The following is a 20,883-nucleotide window of genomic DNA, read 5'->3' on the forward strand; positions in this document are numbered from 1 at the left end:
AATATAAAGCTAAGAAAACATTATGCTTGTAAATATCAATATTCTAAAACAAAAACTTCGATAGTTTGGCCAAATATTGCATAAATCATCAAATGTTGCCAAGAAAAGGTCACCTTAAAATAACAGCATAATTCAACTTTTAAAAAAATCAAGTAGTAATATATACAAATAGTATTAGAAGTATTAGAGAGCTAATACTATTTTTATATACTCCAAGTTTTTCATTGATTTCTTTTAAAGTTGGCTTTCTCCGTTATTTCAAGGCGACATTCTTCTGGCATCATGGCACTGCAAAGACAATGGATATTTACTGTTTTAAACTTATTCTTTCTTTTTTCAAAGACTACAAATTCTGTATTTTTATTGTATTATAAGAAATACCATTCTAGGGCATACGAAAGTTATGAACGGATCACAAAAATATATTTTAAGAAAAGGTTATTGATTTCAATATTTTATCAAAATAAGTGCGACTTCCTTTTCCATAAGAATGCATTTCAATAGCTTCGCTACATCCTACTACCATATTTCACTTCAATTATTTGATAACAATTTTAACTATATCTCTAGCAGAAATGTGTGCAATATACAGGTGTGTATACTTTAATTCTAAACGCAATTATCAGAACCTTAAAAAAGCCATCCCAACTGATAGCCAGTCAGCAATAAAAGCATTCGCAAAGCTATCCTTGACTAAAATAATTGAATTCAGATCCTATGGGCACCAGGTCACGTTAGAATTTCCGGCACTGAAATTGTAGACAAACTAGTCATTATATGGATTGGAAGCAGATAATATCTTTTCATTCGGAAAAAAGAGAAGAAACAAAAAATGCTACACTATAATAATCTATAATAGTTATCACAATCGAAATCACTTATGGGGACTTTGTTAATGATTTAAGAATTATACACAACTAATTGCAAATAACTTAAGAATCACTACAGAATTTTAGCAGGGCATTGTAGGTTAAACCATCAACTTATAAAACTATGGAAATTGCGTTTATGAATATTGTAGAGAAAAGAAAGAGAACTCAAAACACATAATGTAGTTTGTTCGACACTGATATGAAAATAAAAAAAAAAAGTTTGCCATCTCATGTTAGAAGACAAAAAAAAAATTAAACTCTGCAATGTAGGTTTAATACTACAATATTAAAAGAAAATAGAACTTTAATTATACTTTTAGTCTATGAAGGGGACATAATAGAAACAATAGAATAATATCAAGAAATATAATAATTTCAAAAAGCCGTAGTTTCGTAAGTTGAACCCGTTTCCTAGATTGCAAATCAAATAATATCAACAAATATATTAATTTCAAAAGGCTGTGGTTTCATAAGCTAGATATGGAATACATCTATCGTAGCCTAACATGAGTGTATGATTTTTTCCCCTTAATTTTAGCATTATTCCGTATATAATATATATTAATCTTAATTAACTATGTGTCCACTTTTACTTTTTTCAAGTCTGCAAGCTTGCTTATATATCGCGTTATCTATGTAATACTACTATTTTGAAATCTATAATAATATAATAATATTCTCTAATAATATACATATGTCTAGTTTCATTTATTAACATATATCATTTATTTTACTTTATCAAAGTTTTTCTAAAATGAAATCGCAAAGGGTCTCTGTTTTTCATATCTTCCTATTTATATCAAAATGTCAGAATGAATCAGAATGTAGTCTGTAAGAAATAACATAGTTGTATGTTTTAATATATCCAACTTAAAGTAGTATCTTTGTTTAATCTCTCCTTATACATACTAGTAACAGCATGGAATATACTTCATCTAAGGACAGTAAAATGCCTAATGTAGAGTGTCCTTCAGACTCTTAAATGAAACAAAAAAAAATACATATTCCATATTTTTTATCTTGTAATTTTCACCACTTTATGTACGGTAATTTTGTGCTGAAAATCATACTTGAGCTTATTATTAGATAATATTCTTATGGTCGAATAAATTTAAAAGTGATAAAAAGAAACATTTTGTGGTTATTGAGGTTATGTTTTCTACAGAATTACAAGATTTTATTTTTATTTTTTTTTTCCTCTCAGATGAAAGCTTAATAAGAAGAAATAGTAATGTGACTGATGAAAGTATGGAAATAGATTAGGACAAATGTATTATTTATTTAACTTTTTTTTTTTTATCTATATTATGCAGTTTTTTTTTGTGAAGCAAATTTAAATTTCAAGAAAAAAGTATCAACCAACAAACTTTGTTTTGGAATGCAAAACGGTTATAAATTGCAGTAATATCCTAACAAAAAGGACTGAAGTTCCGTACAGATAAGTCCTGTACAGAATTTTAATTGCGTAAAAAATTTACTGCACAAACGGGTTGACCACGTAACAGACCAAAAAAGATCCAATGTATGAACGAGTACTACTCTCCCACCACAAAATATCTGAGCCAATATTTTTATTCTGATTGAGGCCCGTCTTGTTTCATTACGAGAAAAAAATTTAAAATTGGCAGTGAGAAGAAAAAAATTTCAATTGTTATATAAAAAATCCATACTATTGTAACAGCGTCATTGCACCGTGTGCATTAAATAACCCAATCCAGACGAAATGACTGGGAAGGCAGATGGAAAACGAACAAAATTGAAATCAATGACTAATTTGACTTGACATTCAGTCATTCACGTTTGCTGTCAGTGCAATTAGAGAAATTTTTAATATTCAAAGTTCATCGCAAACATATTTTCGGCAACAAGCTCAATTGTTATTACTGCAGAACTGTGGTTTTTTTTTCAACAAAACCTCAACAACCTTTAGATAAATTTGAGAAAACTAGATACAACATCTATAACTCTTAATATAAAAAATATAAATTATTTTTAGAACAATTCATTAGTTATCTCATCCCAATCATTGAATGTGTGGTTTGATATTGAAACTACTATGTATTATCATGCATTATGGAAATGTTATTCCAGATTAGTCGAAAAAAATAAATAGATTAGAAATAGATTAAAAAACTTAGATAATTTTTCTATTAATATTATTATTATCTTTAGGGAATTTACCACCTAAAGATCTACTGTGTCCTCATGGACTTAAGAGTATTTCTAAAAATCCAAATTCCTTTGCAAATTGTAGTTTAAAATCTATATTATAAAATTTTATTTATTCATCTCCAATATGAGATACCCCCTTACGTACTTCTTTCGCTTATATATCACTGCTGTGCAAACTCTTATCATGTGTTTTGTGGTCTCATACGTTTTTTTGCAAAATCTACAAGTTTCGCTAGAGTAAGTTCCCAGTTTTATGAGGTGATAGTTTTAACTACAAAGACCTTTCAGAATTTCTGAAATAATTCTTAAATTATTCTTACTTAGTTGTATGCAATTATTTAACCGCTTATTATTAAAAGTCCATATAAGTTATTTTGATTGTAATAGTCCTTGAAGATTATCATAGTATAGCTTTTTTCCCTTTTTTCTGAAAGGTTAAAAGTAAAATAAATTACCTCCTTCCAATCCACAGAATGGTTAACGACGCTGCCTATTTTCTGGGTCTGAAGTTTGTCAGCAACTTCATTACAGGAAATACCACCGCGACCTGGAACCCATAACATCTATATGTGATTATTTTCGTCAAGGATATTCAACACTCCATAACCAGTCTTGATATCATCTGATGAGAACTGGGTGCCTGTTTTGCGGACTGGTTATCAGTTAAGATGACTTTTCTATAGTTCTGACATCTAAGCTTAAAGTATATACACCTGTCTATCGCATAAGTTTCTTCTTAAAAGGTAGTTGTGCTTTTGCCAACTACTTTATCTAATAAAAAAGAATATGACTAATCAACTAATTGAAATTCGACAATTCATTATATTTTTTACTACAGAAATTGTTACACACTTTTATAAATTGTAATACTTCAATCAATAGTAAGTAAATTCAATTTCTAAAGCCAAGCGAAAATGACCGTTATCGAATCGAAGTGAGACTGCTGAAATGGTGACCAAGCCAGGATTGACGATTATGAAGCTTTTGTTAAGTGTTTGGTGGGATTGGTAACGAATCATCTACTATAAGCTGCTTCAATACGGCAGAACTCTTAACTCAGAACTGCATTGTCAACAAATGGACAATAGGAGAAGAATTGTGTTCGCCAAAAGCTCCGGGAGCTTGGTTGGGGTGTACTTTTATATCCACCTTATAGTTCAGATGTGGTACCAAATATCATCTGTTCCTGTCCATGACGATATAATTTTTTTGTGAAAAATTAGCTTCAAGAGAGGCTTTTGAAAATCAACTGTCTCAATTCGATTTTCAAAAAACTGTCTCAATAGTGACAAGGACTTGTATGAGAGAGGCATAATGAAATTACCATTAAAACGGTGACAAATCATCGAACAAATCGATGCATATTTGACCTAAATCGGAACATTCTAACTATAGTAAATAAGCCTACAATTTTATACAAAACTAATGGATTTCTTTTTACTACACCTTTTATAATAATATATACTTATATATATATTATATATATCTTTGTATATATAATTCTTCTGTACTTCTTCTAAAAGGCTGAATCGATTTTGATGAAATTTTTTGTGTGTATTCAAGTGGATTCAAGGATGGTTCAGATTCACAATTTGGTCCACTGGTCAATGTTTTTTTTAATTATTATAAAAAAAAATTATTTATATTATTATTATTATTTATATTAGACATTTAAAATTTATTCATGCTTACTTTGATTTGTTTAAAAAGTTTAAAGTCTCTAAAATGAATCATTCAACTATCCTGTTGAATTTTTGAATTCGCTGGATTTACCAGGAATGCCACCACATAACATAAAGGAAAAATTGGCTCACCTATAATTATGCTACGGAAGTTAAATGCACCTAAGCTATGCAACGGCACAAGATTAGTCATTAAAAAAATTATGGGCAATGTACTTGAAGCTACAATTTTGAATGGCAAATTTGAAGGTGAAGCTGTTCTCCTGCCACGAATCCTAATGATCCCTTCAGACTCACCTATTCCATTCAGACGTCTACAATTTCCAATTCGCTTGGCATTTGTCATGACTATTAATAAGTCACAAGGTCAAACAATGTCGATTTATGGGATAGATCTAGGAAATCAAGTCTTTTCACATGATCAATTATAAGTTTATTCATTTAAACTCCTCAAGAATTGACTAAAAATATTGTTCATCAACTCGCATTAAGATGAAATTAAACAAACATTATTGATTATTACGAATTGTTTCGTAATTATTTGTCTTTCATTTCTTACTTTGTTTAATATCCTAATCGCTTAGTATATCATGCAAGACAACATCTGTCGGGTCCGCTAGTATTATATAATTATTATTATGCAATTATTATTAAAATTAAGACACAATAATAATTATATCCAAAATTATATATGAATGAATCGAAGTTTCTTTTTAGTTCATTTAGGTCTATTTAACCTGAAATAATCCACGATTACCATATGCTAACACAAATTAAGACGTTGCATAAACATGCTTAACATATATATTATAACACCTACAGACATGGTTGATACATTATTTTATGCGGGAATGTTGCAACATTCCAACAAAGTTATTTTATGGCAGTCTGAATGGGCATGCCGTAGTCATCGCAAGTTAAAGGGAAGTGCAAAAAAAAAGCTACCTATAGATGGAAATATTTCTAGTGAAGATAATACTAAAGAGGTATCTGTTGGCATCCCAGAAAATGTTTGCCCAACTTAACTAAAATCTATATGTGAAATTGTATTGGCTAACAGTTGACGTATTCAAAATTTCGATAGAGAAGAAGATGAACATCCCAAATCAATGATGCACGGTTATTCGAAACAGCACAGAGGCAAAACAAATGTACCGCGTACTTGTGCGATCACAGAATATAACAAATATATGTGTGTAGTGAACAATTTTGACCAAAATTTTGCGCATTACCAACGTAATGCTATGTGTCAAATGTGTCAAATGTTATTCGATCTATCATACAAAACCATGAAGGATTTTAACTCATAAAACAGTTCATTTTCATTCAACTTCAATAATTGTCTACTTCCCTGCAGATTTTCTTAATAAAAATGCATTACTTCTTTATAAAATAGTCTTTCTTTCTCATATTTTCAAAGGAAAACACGAAAAAAACCGTTTCCTTTTAAAAAAACACGTACCCTAGGCGACCCACGGTTACCATATGGTAACGCAGGTTTTTCATATTTTCCGAAAAAGTGTCAACACGAATCAAAAAATTGACCTCATATTATTGCTCCAGAAGTCAAAATACACTAATATCCGTCTTATTAACAAAATCTGCGACAAAAATTTAGGTGGGCATTACCGGGTTAATATAATTCAATCTTGAAATAAATTATTATTCTTTACTTTTATAATCATAATTCTTCTTATAAATGAATAAATTTTTATTTAAAGACCATTAAATGCATTCCCTTAGGACATCAAAATTCCATACTTTATTTATATAACAATGCTGAAAAAACCTTCTTTATTCCAAAGTTACTGCTATGTCAAAAATTCCATAAACCTGAGTTCTAAAATCATATTAGACTCAGTCACATTTAAATCGGATGCCAGAGCAACCAAATTTATAAAAAAATAATATTCTTTCATTTATCAGGTTCTGCATCAATGTTTTTTGAATCCGATAGCCTGGCAAATTCCTAACACGGTTGGCGTAATCAAAATGAACTCAAGTCATAATATAGTTATATATATTATATTTTTATCAGAGTCAAGAGATTATATAGGTAAAAAAAATTTAAGAGATTGCAAGCAATAAGTATCGGATGTTTTTTTTAGCTGCATGAGAATTAATGATACCGATAACTATGGTTTGTGTTAACATTCCTATTCAGTAAGGTTTGGCAATTCATCATGAATCGTTTAACGCTAGAACAACACTTCCAAATTGTGGAAATTTATTTTGAAAAAAATAAATAAACGTCATACTGAAGAGAATATTGCTGCTGTAGCACGTGGTGTTAAAGAAGACGCTGAAATAAAGAAGGAGCTGTCGGTGTTACGGTGGAGTTACGGTGAATGGCGAGCGCTATCAAGCCATGCTGACTGAATCTTTGTTCCCAAAAATTAATTAGTTAGACATCGACGACATTTGGTTCTAGTTCCAACAAGACGGCGGAACTTGCTGTACAGAGCGCTTAACAATCGATTTATTGCAAAATCAATTTGGTAACAATTTTATTTCTAGAAATGGCCCTTTTAACTGATCCCTCATTCGTGCGATTTGACGCCTCTCGATTGCTTTTTATGGGGCTATGTTAAGTCATTGGTTTATGCCGACAAACCAGTAACTCTTGAAAAATTGAAAGCCAATGTTCATGTCACCATTCACGCCATACGGCCACATTAATTGCAAGAAATAGTTAATAATTAGACTGATCGAATGGACCATCTAACTCGTAGTCTCAGCGAACATATGCCGCAAATCATGTTCAAAAAATAAATGCCAGAAATTATCTCCCAGATTATAATAAAATTATCTACCAGATAAAAAATTCATTCCAACAATATTTCTGTCTTGTATTATCATATTGATGCATATTGATCATGCAGCTAAAAAAATACCCGATAGAATTGCCCGCAAATGCTGGGAAAAAGTGCTGAACCAAACTACTTACATTAAATTTCCGCCTATAACTTTTATAATTATTTGAACTACATTTATATATTTTTATATCTTGAACTCTAACTCTAACTCTACAAATATAAATGTCTAATATAACGTTCAACTTCAAATATAATTAGCGATGCTATAACTTTTGTATCTCAAGAAGCAGCATTTTCCTCTATCACCCTAAACTACACCAGTTTTTTCTTATTTTTTTTTTTTTAATTAAATGCAACATATATTATATTATATATATACTACTGATATATATAATTTATGTGCAAGTTAATAACAATTATTAAAAACATACAAAATTATTTTATGGCACATGCCAATTTCAAAACAGACATAAGGTTTTGAAGTCAAGAATTATTTATGAATCTTTAGTCTGTAAATTGTAATGAACCCAGATCTTGTCAATACATCGGTTATATAAATAAAAAACAAAAGGTTCGCTTAAATTCGAACCTCAAGATAAAGTATAAAAGCGCAGGCATACCAAAATTACTCCAGAGAATTAATAAAATTTAATTCTGAAAGCACCTTGTCACCACTCAATTAAAATGTCTCCATTACGTTTTAATCTTTTTTTAATTGGTAAATATTGTTATAAAAAATTATTATATCTTAATAAAATAAATTACATTCTGTCTTACATATTTTAGTCTTCATATCTACTGTCTATCTATCATATGAGGAACCTATTTTGGGATTATTAAGTCCAGTTGTTAATATCCTAGGTGGAGTAACTGGTAGCGCAACTGCTACTACTGCTAGACCAGCCACAAGTTCAGTTACTGTTGCATCTGCAACGGGAGCAACCGGAACTGTATCTGCGGGTGCAACTGGAAGCACAACTACTGGTTCAAATGGAGTTACTAGTACTAGTACTGTAGTTACTAGTACTAGTACTTCCACTGTTGGCACATCCAATGCAGTGTCCGGTGGTGTTGGCAGTATTCTAGGAGGAATAACTGATCCAATTACAGGTGTTGTTGGGATAGTTACTGGAGCTACTGGTGGTGATGTTCTTGGTGGATTAACTGGCGGTGGAACTGGTAGTGTAACTGAAATATTGCCCGGTGTTCTTGGTGGATTAACTGGAGCTGCTGGGGGAGGTGCACTTACTGGCCTTACCGATACAATTACCGGTGCTATTGGTGGTGTTACCGGAGCTGCTGGTGGAGGTGGAACTGGTAGTGTAACTGACATATTGCCCGGTGTTCTTGGTGGATTAACTGGAGCTGCTGGGGGAGGTGCACTTACTGGCCTTACTGATACAATTACCGGTGCTATTGGTGGTGTTACCGGAGCTGCTGGTGGAGGTGGAACTGGTAGTGTAACTGACATATTGCCCGGTGTTCTTGGTGGATTAACTGGAGCTGCTGGTGGAGGTGCACTTGCTGGTCTTACTGATACAATTAACGGTCTTATTGGTGGTGTTACCGGAGCTGCTGGTGGAGGTGGAACTGGCGGCACAACTGTTCCTGGTGGTGTTATTAATATTCTTAACGGTGCAACTGGATTAACTGGTGTTCTTGGTGGTGCTAATGGAATTCTTAATGCAGTTCTTGGTATTCTCGGCTTATTACCTGGTGCGGGAACTGGATTACCTGGTGGTCTTGGTGTAATTCCCAATATTTTTGGTTTATTACCTGGTGCTGGAACTGGATTGACTGGTGGTCTTGGCGCTCCGAATGAAATTCTTAGTGTAATTCCTAATATTCTTGGTTCAGTAACTGGTGATCTTGGACTTCTTAATGCAGTTCTTGGTATTCCTAATGAAATTCTTAGTGTAATTCCTAATCTTGGTTCAGTATCTGGTGGTCTTGGAATTCTTAATGGAGTTCTTGGTATTCCTAATGAAATTCTTAATGTAATTCCTAATCTTGGTTCAGTATCTGGTGGTCTTGGAATTCTTAATGGAGTTCTTGGTATTCCTAATGAAATTCTTAGTGTAATCCCTAATCTTGGTTCAGTAACTGGTGGTCTTGGAATTCTTAATGCAATTCTTGGTATTCCTGGTTCATTAACTGGTGTTGGAACTGGATCAACTGGTGGTCTTGGTGGAATTCCTGATATTTCTGGTTTATTACCTCTTTTAACTAACTTACTTACCGGTGGTCTTGATGGAATTACTGGTAATAACCCACTCACCGGAATTCTTACTAGTATATTTCCTGATTTGCCTGGTTTATTAGCTGGTGGACTTGGTGGACTTGAAGGACTTCATGATGTTCTTAACATATTAACTGCTGGTTGTACTGGTACCACAATTGACCCAGTTACCTGTGCTCTTAGTGGCATTGTTAATGGTGTTGGTGGATTAGCTGGAGGAGCAATTCAAAGCGTAGCTAATATACTTTTAGGTATTGCTGATAAAATCTCTGATGCTACTGCTGCATTAGAAGCTGGTTCACATTCAATTGCTCTCAGCATTTTGACGGATGTACTTACTAATATGTCAAGCATTATTTATAATACAACGTGTGGTGCTACCACAGCAACGAATATATTGACAAATCCAACGGGTGCATTTACAATTCTTCAATCATTATTGCCAGTGTAAGCTTTCGCTTATGATTTAATTGATTAATGTTTTAAAATTACATAAATTTTTAAGCTTTTATGTTACATTTATGAATTATGTATTTTAGATTAAATTCACTTATGTTTTTAAGTTAAGTTCGAAATTTTTTGAATTATTAAATAAACTAATATATTTTTACAGAAATTTATGCATTATATTAGTTTGGGTCAGATGTAAATCATAAATTATAAAAATTTAAATAATTTCATATGTCTACTACAGTTTTAGAAAGACAAAGCAATTTAAATAAGTAATCTATTAACTTCGTAAAGTTCAGAATACAATTACCTATGAAAATATAAGTATCCTTAATGAAGTAAAAGTCTGAAATCATTTTTTTTTTGTTTGAAAATTATGAAACAAAAGACTATTCTATCTAAGAAACAATTTTAACAATATAAGGACAAATTTATTTTATACTAATCACTCACTCACATAATTAATTTAAATTTAGACTTTTGATTGCATTCCTACTTAGAAAATATGCTTAACCTATCATTCCAGTTCTTTAGAAGTCCCCCAATCAGAGTTCTAATGTCTCACGTCACTTACATAAAAATAACACACATCACCTCTTTATAACAATTTCTCTTCAAATATCTTAATACTGAAGAAGTACAGTATTACTTCACAACTAGAGTTAGCGCATATAGCAATAATTACACCTATATATTTCGAGAACATCATTAATTTAAAATAGATCCTTTCGAAAATTATCCCATTATAGCTGTTATACGTAATTCACCCAACAACAATATTATTAGAATGTCGTCTCATCTTGAAAACAGATGAGACCTATGGTCAAAAACTTTATGTTTGTCTAGCTTTGATCTGTACCAGAAAAATATTATTGATCCGTGAAAACGATATCAACGAAAATATAAATAAATGAGAAATTAATATTGTCATTGCTAAAGATCGACGTTCCGCAGAACATACGCATTTCAATTAAACTTATGTATTCAAAATTTGATCATACTATCTATATAAATAGTTAAATAGGCAAAACTTAAGAATTTCAGTACAGCCACTAATTGCACTTTAATTACTTTCAAACGGTTAACATTTTGTCTTTCATATGAAGAACTGAGTATCTTCTCCTCAATTAAAATCGATTAGCAGCACAAAATATCATGATCGTAATGCCCTGCACTGATGAGTGACTGTACCAACTCTTATTCGTATATTATCAATCATTCTCCAATTTAATATTGTAACCAATAACCTATATAAATTTAATTCAAGTTCATGGGTTTGCTTGGAAACCAACTGTATAAACAAATGTATAACTTAAATAAACTGATGAATCATTTAGATATAAATTATTGTTTATCTTTCTACGAGTTCACAAAGCGTATGACAGTATCGGTTATTTAACACATTCGAACTTTGCTCACAGATCATTCATATACTTTTCTCGACAAATGGTTTGCACTACGCCATTCACTCCCTTGAAAATCTCGGTGATAATATAACAAAGTCGTACCAGATCTCGTGCGTATGCAGACGATATTGCAGTCATAGCAAAGAGCGATAGGAACCTATCAAATGTATTCAAAAAGCTAGACGAAAGCACAGATAAAGTTAGTCTGAGAATTAATGAAACTTAAACTAAATATCTTAAGCTAACGAGAAGGAACAAGAATATGGGTACGCCACATATAGCAATTGGTGAATACAATTTTGAGGTTGTAAGCTACTTCATCTTATTAGGTGCGCTGATTAGCAACAATATTGATGGCAAAATTGCAATAAGAAATAGAATACAGGCAGCAAATAAATGTTTTTACAAATATTTGAACTTAATAAAAACAAGATTACTATCTAAGGAAAGTAAGCTACTTATAGCTCAGAAACATGGACAATGACAAAAGCGAACATAGAAGCTTTTAATCTACAGGCCAATCCAAATTGATGCAGAAAATATATAGTAATATTGTTGGACTTCAAGAAATATAGAAAGGACACTATATTTATGAAATAGAAGTCGAAAGTATTGCCATTTTATTAAAGAGTTCTAATCGCATTTTTCATAATTTTGTAAATTTCATACAGGATATTCCTAAAATCTTCATAAGGCCTTTTCTTTTGTAAGCATATCACAAAAGAACAACTGCTTACTTTAAAACATATGAAACAACAATACAGCTGGCTTATTTAGTCCAACCTTTTTAAAATTGCTTAATTAATAAGCAGCTCAAATCACATGGTTGCCAACACTAAAAATTCATTATATTAATTATATTAATTCATTATATTATATAAAATTCAAATATTGTGCACGATTTTTGGAAATACATATGAAATTTCCAGTTATCTGCCAACGAATGATTTCATTAATTATTCGTATTGGTGTCGTCATTGTTCGTAACAAATATGTTATGTTTTCTATTTATTATTTTACTGTTAAAAAGCACGTAAAATTATACATATATGTGTACAAAAGAAAATACCTATTATAGTTTTCCTCTAAACAGCTGACTAATTGACAGCTGCCTTAAGAATGCTTTTAATTCTTGTGCGTAAACGGTCTAAAAACTAATTTTAAAATCAGCTTTAAAAGTTATTTTATTTGGTATATATCTCACATGTATATGAGATTAATACCGAAATAAAACTGAAAAAATTTTTCATTGCAGCAATTGAGCATATTTAATTATTAGGAAAAAAAATTTATCTATCTATTAGGAAAAATTTATAATAATTTATCTATTAGGAAAAAAAATTGATATCTATCTTGTTATCATGTCTTGTATTCTTTAAAAAAGTTACCAAAAAAACTTTGAAGCTACCTTCTACAGCGAAATGGTAATGCCAAATTTCAACAGTTTAATCAGCTCCGGAACTAGTTAATTTTAAGGACCTCGTCAACTTGTTTTATATAACATTAACATATGATTTTAACAGTAAGCCTAAAAAGGTTGCCACTTTCGAAAAAAATATTTATTTAGTATTAGTGTCGCCATCTATGTGTCAGTCACACACATTATTGAACGAAGTGTTATAGTTCATAATCAGCAGTTATATGCTGCTTCGATTTAAGCTGTCGATTAAGTATACCGATTTTATTATAAGCAAAAATTTTAAATTGAAATTGAGGGCGAAAACTAATATTCGCTTCATAAAGCAATATATTACATTTTTTTTTACACAATGCAACACTGCCAAATTTTTTTTTAATATGAAAAACGGTACTTAACCGAATGCCCGGCGTCATTTCATATTTGATGCGAAATGCCCAGTGTTCATTGTGAGACTAATTTAAGCTTCAAAAATAATTTTTAGAGCTTATTCCTGTAAAATTATTTTTAAATAGTTAAAATACACTCAATAAGTTATCGATTGTATTTAAAATAATGACAATATTCTTACTAGATATATATTTTTATAATAACAAATTTTAGCGTCCTACGCTATTGAGCAGTGTCTTGTATTGAGTAGTGTCTCTAAATTCTGAATAACAACGATAATCAAGATGACAAACCTTTTATCAGAAATAGAAAATGGAAATGGCATGAACGATGAGTTTTGTGAAACTAATTTTCAAGCTGAGGGTAAGAAATGCAAAGACAAGCCGAATTTGTTTCAGGAACTTGGTTTAAAACGTAATGAACAGGGTGGGCTCGTGAATTATTCTGATAACGATGACGAGCAGCCAACCACTTCAAGTCGTGCAATAAAACAAACCCAAGCTGCTAGCAAATCTGTTAATAAACCTCAAGTTGGGCTTGTAAATTATTCTGATAACGATGGCGAGCAACCAACCACTTCAAGTCGTGCAAAAGAACAAACCCAGGCTGCAAGCAAATCTGTTAATAAAGCTCAATAAAGTAGGCTTATTGAATATGAGAGATTGCGTAATCTTCTTTTAAAACTGATTACGTTAATATCTATGGTAATCAACATCATCGTAATGTCTTAATGGACGATTATTCGCCAGAAAAATTTATGCAACCATTTTTAGAGTGTGAAGAAAAAAATTTGAAAGAGGAAGCAGATTTGCTACAAAAATATCGGTGTAAGCTGGAAGATAAAGAACAATCCAGAAGAGTATAACAGAACTCTTACCCGTTACAATATCAGCAAGCGTGGGGGAATTGAATAAAAACAGTTGAGACTATTAAAATAAATTTTTTTTTATTATGAATTGGACATATTTAATTTTTTTTATATATAATTTTTTTTTATTTAATTTTTTTTTATATTTAATTTTATTATATATTTAATTTCATTTCATATTTAATTTTTTTTTTATATTTTTTTAATTTTTTTTATTTTTAATTTGTTTCGACTTATTTTTTTTGTCTTAATTTTTATTTATCTTTTTATTTTTTAATTTATTTTTTTTTTTTGATTAAATTTATTAATTTCGATCTAAGTTAATTGAGTCGCTGTATGACTTAAAATTGTTCCTTAACATTTAAAGTGAAATATATTTGACAGAGAAAATTTGAAATTAAAAGCAAATATTATTATGTTGAGGCTACTTGAGTCAGTGCACCTGAGCACTTTACTCTCTATTAACTGCGAGGTTTCTTCAAAACCCCTCTTTCCGCCTTGACTAGATTATTATTTATCACTTCATCAGACTAAGCAATAATTGACCTCAGATTTGCATACCTCCCCGAGGAGCCTGTAACCATTCTGAGATTTGATAACGCGGTATTGGTAAGTCTGTCAGATTTCGTAAATAATTTCAGGGCTCTATTCTTTATGTATTTTTTAATAGGATCAATCTTGATGTCCCTGAGGATGTCATTCGTCTAAATGAATCTCGACCAAAGTTTAATAAGGCTGAAATTAGTTTGTGTATAAAGGTATAAAAACAGGTGGGCTGCCCCGTAGGGAATAGAGCTACAGTTAGGGTACACATTAGATATAGACGTATACATGCATTGCTTGATGTATTTGTTGTAATAGTTTCTGACTTTAGAAATTTTAACGTACATACTAGCTTACAAAGTGGTAAACATCAGTGACTATTCGAGTTATGCTTATTATTTATACACTGTGTTATCTTCAGATATAGGACACCGTTTTTAAAGTGCTCTCTTTATGCTATCCCAGTTTTACGCTATTGAAAAATCTAACAACCGGTGCAATTTATATATTTATTTTCAAAAAAAAAATAATGATATAACTAACGGACAAAAAAGTATTGATTGATGAGGTCTTGGACTTTTCGAATATGGGTTAAATATTAACTAATTTTTGTTTGCGGATTTAAGGTCTCAAACCGTGTATAATTGATTCTATGAATATTCACAGCATCACTTCCACATAATATGTCATATATTTGATTATTATTTATTTATGTAATATGTCTTACATTTGAAATGTCCCCTAATTTTTTTCTTCGTTTCAATTAAATTAAAGCCATTTTTCTTAATTTCGTTCTAACCTTAAAACTGAATTTTGTATGGAAAATACCACTTAATTACGCTGAAACAAAGTTGAAATTAAAATTTTTGCTAAATCAAGGTGTGCCTGAACATAATATAAAACATGTTTTAAAAAATCGTTGTGTAAATTGGTTTAAAGAATTTGCAAGCATAAATTTATAAATGCAACCCTGTTGTTAAAGTTTTTGTTCTCCCAGAGCGTTTATTTTTATGACGTCGACTAATAGAAAAATTCTTGGTCGCAAATAAGAATTTTTACATTACATTAAATGAAATAATAAAAATTAATTTTTTTCTTTTGTGTTCAGAAAGTTAAAATATTTTAAAATATTCGTTACATAAAAGAAAAAATGTATAGATGCTTTTTAATTAAAAAACTAGAAGCAGAACAAAAATTAGCATGTGACCTCGATTGAACTCTGGTCCACACAAAGCTAAAAAAAAATGAGTAGATATAATTATAAAAAAAATTTTAGTCAAATGTAAAATATTCATTTTAAAAACTAAAGTACTTAATTTAGTTTTTATTTTAAGTCGTGTAAAAAGTTTAGTTGAAAAGTTTTATTTCGCGATGGGCACAAGCGGGGGCTTCAAAAGTGAAGGTAGGCTTCAAGGTTCTTTCCACATATGTATATACGAACGCATATGTATTCTACTGAATATTTATCATACATTTTTATATATATTTTTGCAGATAGCAAAACACTTGTCAATCACAATGCACATTCTTCCGGCGCTAGTAACGTTAGTGTAGAACTGTGCCTTGTGTGTGGTGATCGAGCGTCAGGTCGGCATTATGGAGCAATTAGCTGTGAAGGCTGCAAAGGATTTTTTAAACGTTCCATACGTAAGCAGTTGGGATACCAATGTCGAGGCGCCATGAACTGTGAAGTAACTAAGCATCATCGAAATCGTTGCCAGTTCTGTCGTTTGCAGAAATGTTTGGCCAGCGGCATGCGAAGTGATTGTAATTTTCATTTAAATCGTCGAAAACATCTTAGAAAACATATATTAATTTATTAACAAAATTTTTTATTTTTATTTCTGTGCTTGTGTTTATGTTTGTCTTTGTAAAATATAAAAAATTTTAAGCATATTTAAAAACAGAGAACTATTCTAGTTGCATGTATTGTATAAATGTAGTAAAAGCATTTAACTTTAAAATTTAATTCGAACCTTAACTAAATATTTAGAATTTTAACTTTAGGATTCATTACTTTTAATTTTAAATATTTATTTATAGTTAATTGATATATTTATATAATTAATATATAAATTTGTATTTTTTTTTGTTAAGTTCATTACTGCATGCATTCATTCATTAATTTTTATTCTAATTTTTATTTTCACACGAAATAATTATTGTTTTTAACTTAGCTGTTCAACATGAGCGCAAGCCAATAGTTGACAAAAAAGATATACTAAACAACACAAACTTAAGTGCTACGGGTTCCACTACTGCAGCGAATGCTGGAAATTTACTGTCAGTCGGAAAATCTAAAAGTCCAGTGTATCAACAACAACTATTAAAGCAACCTGTTTTTAATCATAATCTGAACACCACATCGACAGTGACTTCATCTAGTGTCACAGCAGCTGCCGTAGCCGCTGCGGCTCTATCCCTGGATAATAACATATCGAACGCTAACGTTTTTCCAATGGGTTTAAATTTAGCTGAACTAAGACAAACTTTAAGTAAGAAGTCTACACAAGTCTAATATTTTAATTAATATCCAATTTTTATATAACAAATATTACTATTACAGTGTTAGCAAGCCAACAACAGCAACAGCTTTCAACTCAACCAAACCCAGCTCTTTTCTTTCCCACAGAATTTGCCAAAGCCAGTGATGATGAGGACTCTATTGATAATAGTAGCACTTTATGCTTACAAAATCTTTCAACTACTACAAACAATAATAATTCCCAAAATCACAATTTCAATGTTGAAAACTCACCAAATCCCACTACTTCGATTGGCTTTCTGCAGTCGTCATTGGATAGACGCGCTATTAATAAAGCCTTACAACTACTGATTCCTGTGCAACAGCATTTAGAGCGTATTGCAGCATCGAATAGTGGTTTAAATACATATAATATTAAGAAAGAAATGGAAGACTTCGAAATGAGTGACGGTGAGTTGTAATTTTATGGCTCATAAATATATTATAACAAAGCACCAACCTTTTTTTTTAAGGTAACACCGCTGGCGATGGTTCTGACGAACAAAACGAAATGGATGATTGCTCTACTGATCGCTTTGAATTTATTATTAATGAAAATATATTTGAAAATGGTTTGTTAAGTGGCACACAGATCTATTTTAATTTGCAGGCTCCGGCCTTAGTGTCATCGTACTTAAGCATGCATTACGTTTGTGAGACTGGTTCACGTATTATATTTCTTAGTGTGTATTGGCTGCGTAAAATTGCTGCATTCCAACAATTGGATGAAGAAACACAAGCTAAGCTTTTGCGTAGCGCGTGGCCCGGACTTTTAGCAATTGCAATTGCACAGTCGACTAATTTATCTGTACCAACTATTGTGTCTACATTTATTAGTAACATAAGACAGCTATCGAATATTGATAAAATAGAACCACAAAAAATTCGCAAACATAGTGAACATGCCACGAATTTATATGTCTTTATACAGGAGATGCAAACAAGCGAAGTGAGCCACATAGAATATGCTTTACTACGTTTGGTGTACACATTCAATCCATTTCTGATTATCGACCCAAAAGAACGAAATTTACAAACTTATATAAAACGTGTACAAATGTACGCTCTAACAACTCTGCGCAATCACATTGCAACCTACAAAACAGCTGCGGAAGTTGAAGAGCGTTTCAATGAACTTGTTATGAATTTACTACCGTTGCGTGCCTTGGAAACGGAAACAATTGAGGAGCTTTTCTTCGCCAATTTGGTGGGACAAGTGCAAATAGATAGTATGATACCATTAATTTTGACGCTTAGCGCAAATTATGGTGTTTAGAACGTTACAACCCTAACCAGTGTAGCTATTCTAACATACCAAACCCAACGGAAATATCGTTCAATGGGATTTTTTAAAAGAAGCAGAAATATATAAATTTATATATAAAGACAATATCAAGCATAGACTGAACTCGTATAGAGGAAGCTTTAACTTGTCCAACGTTTACAATTTTTTTTATTTTATTTTATTAAACCTGTTGAAGCAACTTTCCTTCGTTTTTATAAGAGTATGTATACAAAATATATGGAATATATTTAAAATGCAATTAGATGTTAAGTAAGATTTAATCTTAAAGACATAATTTTTTAATATTAATACAAAATATAACTATTGAAAATAGCGTTGTATAAATAAAGGTTATACAAATATTTAAAAAAAATGTGTCTCAATTTATTTTTATTCCATATGTGAAACTTTCGATAGAAAAGTTCTTCGTTAAAAAACAGCAGACATAATCCTTTTCCTTTTATAATTGTGTGAGCATACGGAACTGAGATTGTTGCTTTATTTCCGTTATCATCTTGAATATCTAAGGCCTTTTGCGATATTGTACTACGGTTTTTGTTAATATAAGTTGTAATTCAAAGTAAAATTTTTCAGACGAAAATGACTATTATATTTAATAGAAACTTAGAAAATTTCATAAAGAGGTTCTTCGAACAGTAGTGAACTACAACAACAAAAATTTATTTTATATTATTTTAATGAATTGAATTTTTAGCTGACGATACAGCTGTTTCGTTTATTGACAAATACCCATCATCAGTGTTCTTGGAAATAATTCTTGTATTTAATTATTCGTTAATAATTTTTTTCGACTGCGAGTGCTAGGAATCAAACTCGTGTTCTGCCAAATTGGAAGCTCAGAGTCAGCGCACCTTTTTGGATAATTTTATTAAGAATGCAGGCAGTTGTTGTGTCGCAAACGTGCGGAAAGTCAGACATATTCCCAAGCAATAACTTTGGAATAAATGAAACTGGTACCACATTCAATCATTTCAGGTGATTCTACTTATCCGCTCTTAAAATTTATAATGGTTCCGTACAGGGACAATGGATACTATGTACAGATAAAAAAAATTAAATATTGCTTAAGCACGACAAGAGTTTTCATAAAGCAAACCAGTAGAATTCTTAAGCAAAAATTCGAAATTCTGAACCGTATTAACGTTGGAACAGTACAAATCATTTCAAAAGTGATATCTACTTGTAATATATTGTATAACTTTATAATTAACGATGGTTAAACTTTAAAACACATTACATAATCTCACTACGGACATACATTTATATATGCTATGAATGTTGACGCTGAATGTAGGTCAAATTGTTTGCTTCCAACAGTAGACATTGACGATGGTCTCGATGACACCTCTACACCCAACAATTCAACAACACTATTTATTTCTTAAACGGTCTTTAAATTCCTTTTATTTAAGTTCCGGTGGTATAATAAATTATAAAAAAATAAATCAAGATATTGATCACTTTTGAAGAAGCTGCTCCAACATATTTTTTATTTCCACCATGTATTGGATTCACTGTCGTTTTACTTCAAGTTTTTCTCGTTTCAATTCAATGATTTTGTTATAACGAGTCTATTCCTTTGACGATTCTTTACTTTTGAAGAAGCTGCTCCAACATATTTTTTATTTCCACCATGTATTGGACTTGCTGTCGTTCTACTTTAAGTTTTTCAAGTTTCAATTCAATGATTTCGTTATAACGAGTCTATTCCTTTGAGGATTCTTTACTTTTGAAGAAACTGCTCCAACATATTTTTTATTTCCACCATGTATTGGACTCGCTGCCGTTCTACTTCAAGTTTTACACGTTCCAATTTCATGATTTCTTTATGACGAATCTGTGCCCTTGAAGATTCTTTTTCCAAAAACTGTAGAATATCTCTACTACTGCAGACTTTTTGCCTTTTGTTTTGTCGAGAGCACGACCCTTCATCCATCCTGCTTTTCATATTTTGGCTATCGTCAACATCTTGCTGTTCTATGGACGATTGCAGATTTTCTTTTGTTGAATGAACGGAGTGTCTAATCCCATAAACTTCGTCAAAACTTTCAAAAAATTCCCAGTAAGTTGCATTTCTGCCCGTACGTTTGTTTCTGTTTTTTATACGTTTGTACGTTGTGAGCAAGTTAATAAATTTCCGAGATATTTATTCTTTCGTCATATTAACATCAGGCATTATCTTTTCCATTTCTGCTAGA

General features: G+C 31.1%; 2 protein-coding genes across 4 annotated transcripts; both read left to right on the forward strand.

The window, feature by feature from the left end:
- Positions 1-8,154: 8,154 nt before the first annotated feature.
- LOC119672966 (uncharacterized PE-PGRS family protein PE_PGRS46-like) lies at positions 8,155-10,397 on the forward strand. Of its 2 annotated transcripts, XM_038084153.1 has the most exons (3): positions 8,155-8,260; positions 8,329-8,539; positions 8,573-10,397. In XM_038084153.1, exons 1-3 carry the CDS (start codon positions 8,227-8,229, stop codon positions 10,230-10,232), a joined length of 1,905 nt encoding a protein of 634 aa, XP_037940081.1. In that variant the 5' UTR covers positions 8,155-8,226; the 3' UTR covers positions 10,233-10,397. The 2 variants fall into 2 exon arrangements, with proteins under 2 accessions (XP_037940081.1, XP_037940079.1); XM_038084151.1 differs by having other exon boundaries at positions 8,329-10,397.
- Positions 10,398-15,966: 5,569 nt separating this feature from the next.
- Positions 15,967-18,952, forward strand: LOC119668385 (nuclear hormone receptor HR78). 2 transcript variants are annotated; one of them, XM_038077869.1, is made up of 5 exons: positions 15,967-16,257; positions 16,350-16,616; positions 17,033-17,350; positions 17,422-17,790; positions 17,853-18,952. In XM_038077869.1, exons 1-5 carry the CDS (start codon positions 16,227-16,229, stop codon positions 18,653-18,655), a joined length of 1,788 nt encoding a protein of 595 aa, XP_037933797.1. In that variant the 5' UTR covers positions 15,967-16,226; the 3' UTR covers positions 18,656-18,952. The 2 variants fall into 2 exon arrangements, with proteins under 2 accessions (XP_037933797.1, XP_037933796.1); XM_038077868.1 differs by having other exon boundaries at positions 16,350-16,622; positions 17,853-18,951.
- The last annotated feature ends 1,931 nt before the right edge of the window (positions 18,953-20,883 follow it).

Source organism: Teleopsis dalmanni, chromosome 1, assembly GCF_002237135.1.
Source record: "Teleopsis dalmanni isolate 2A chromosome 1, ASM223713v2, whole genome shotgun sequence".
In the NCBI taxonomy this organism is placed as follows: domain Eukaryota; kingdom Metazoa; phylum Arthropoda; class Insecta; order Diptera; family Diopsidae; genus Teleopsis; species Teleopsis dalmanni.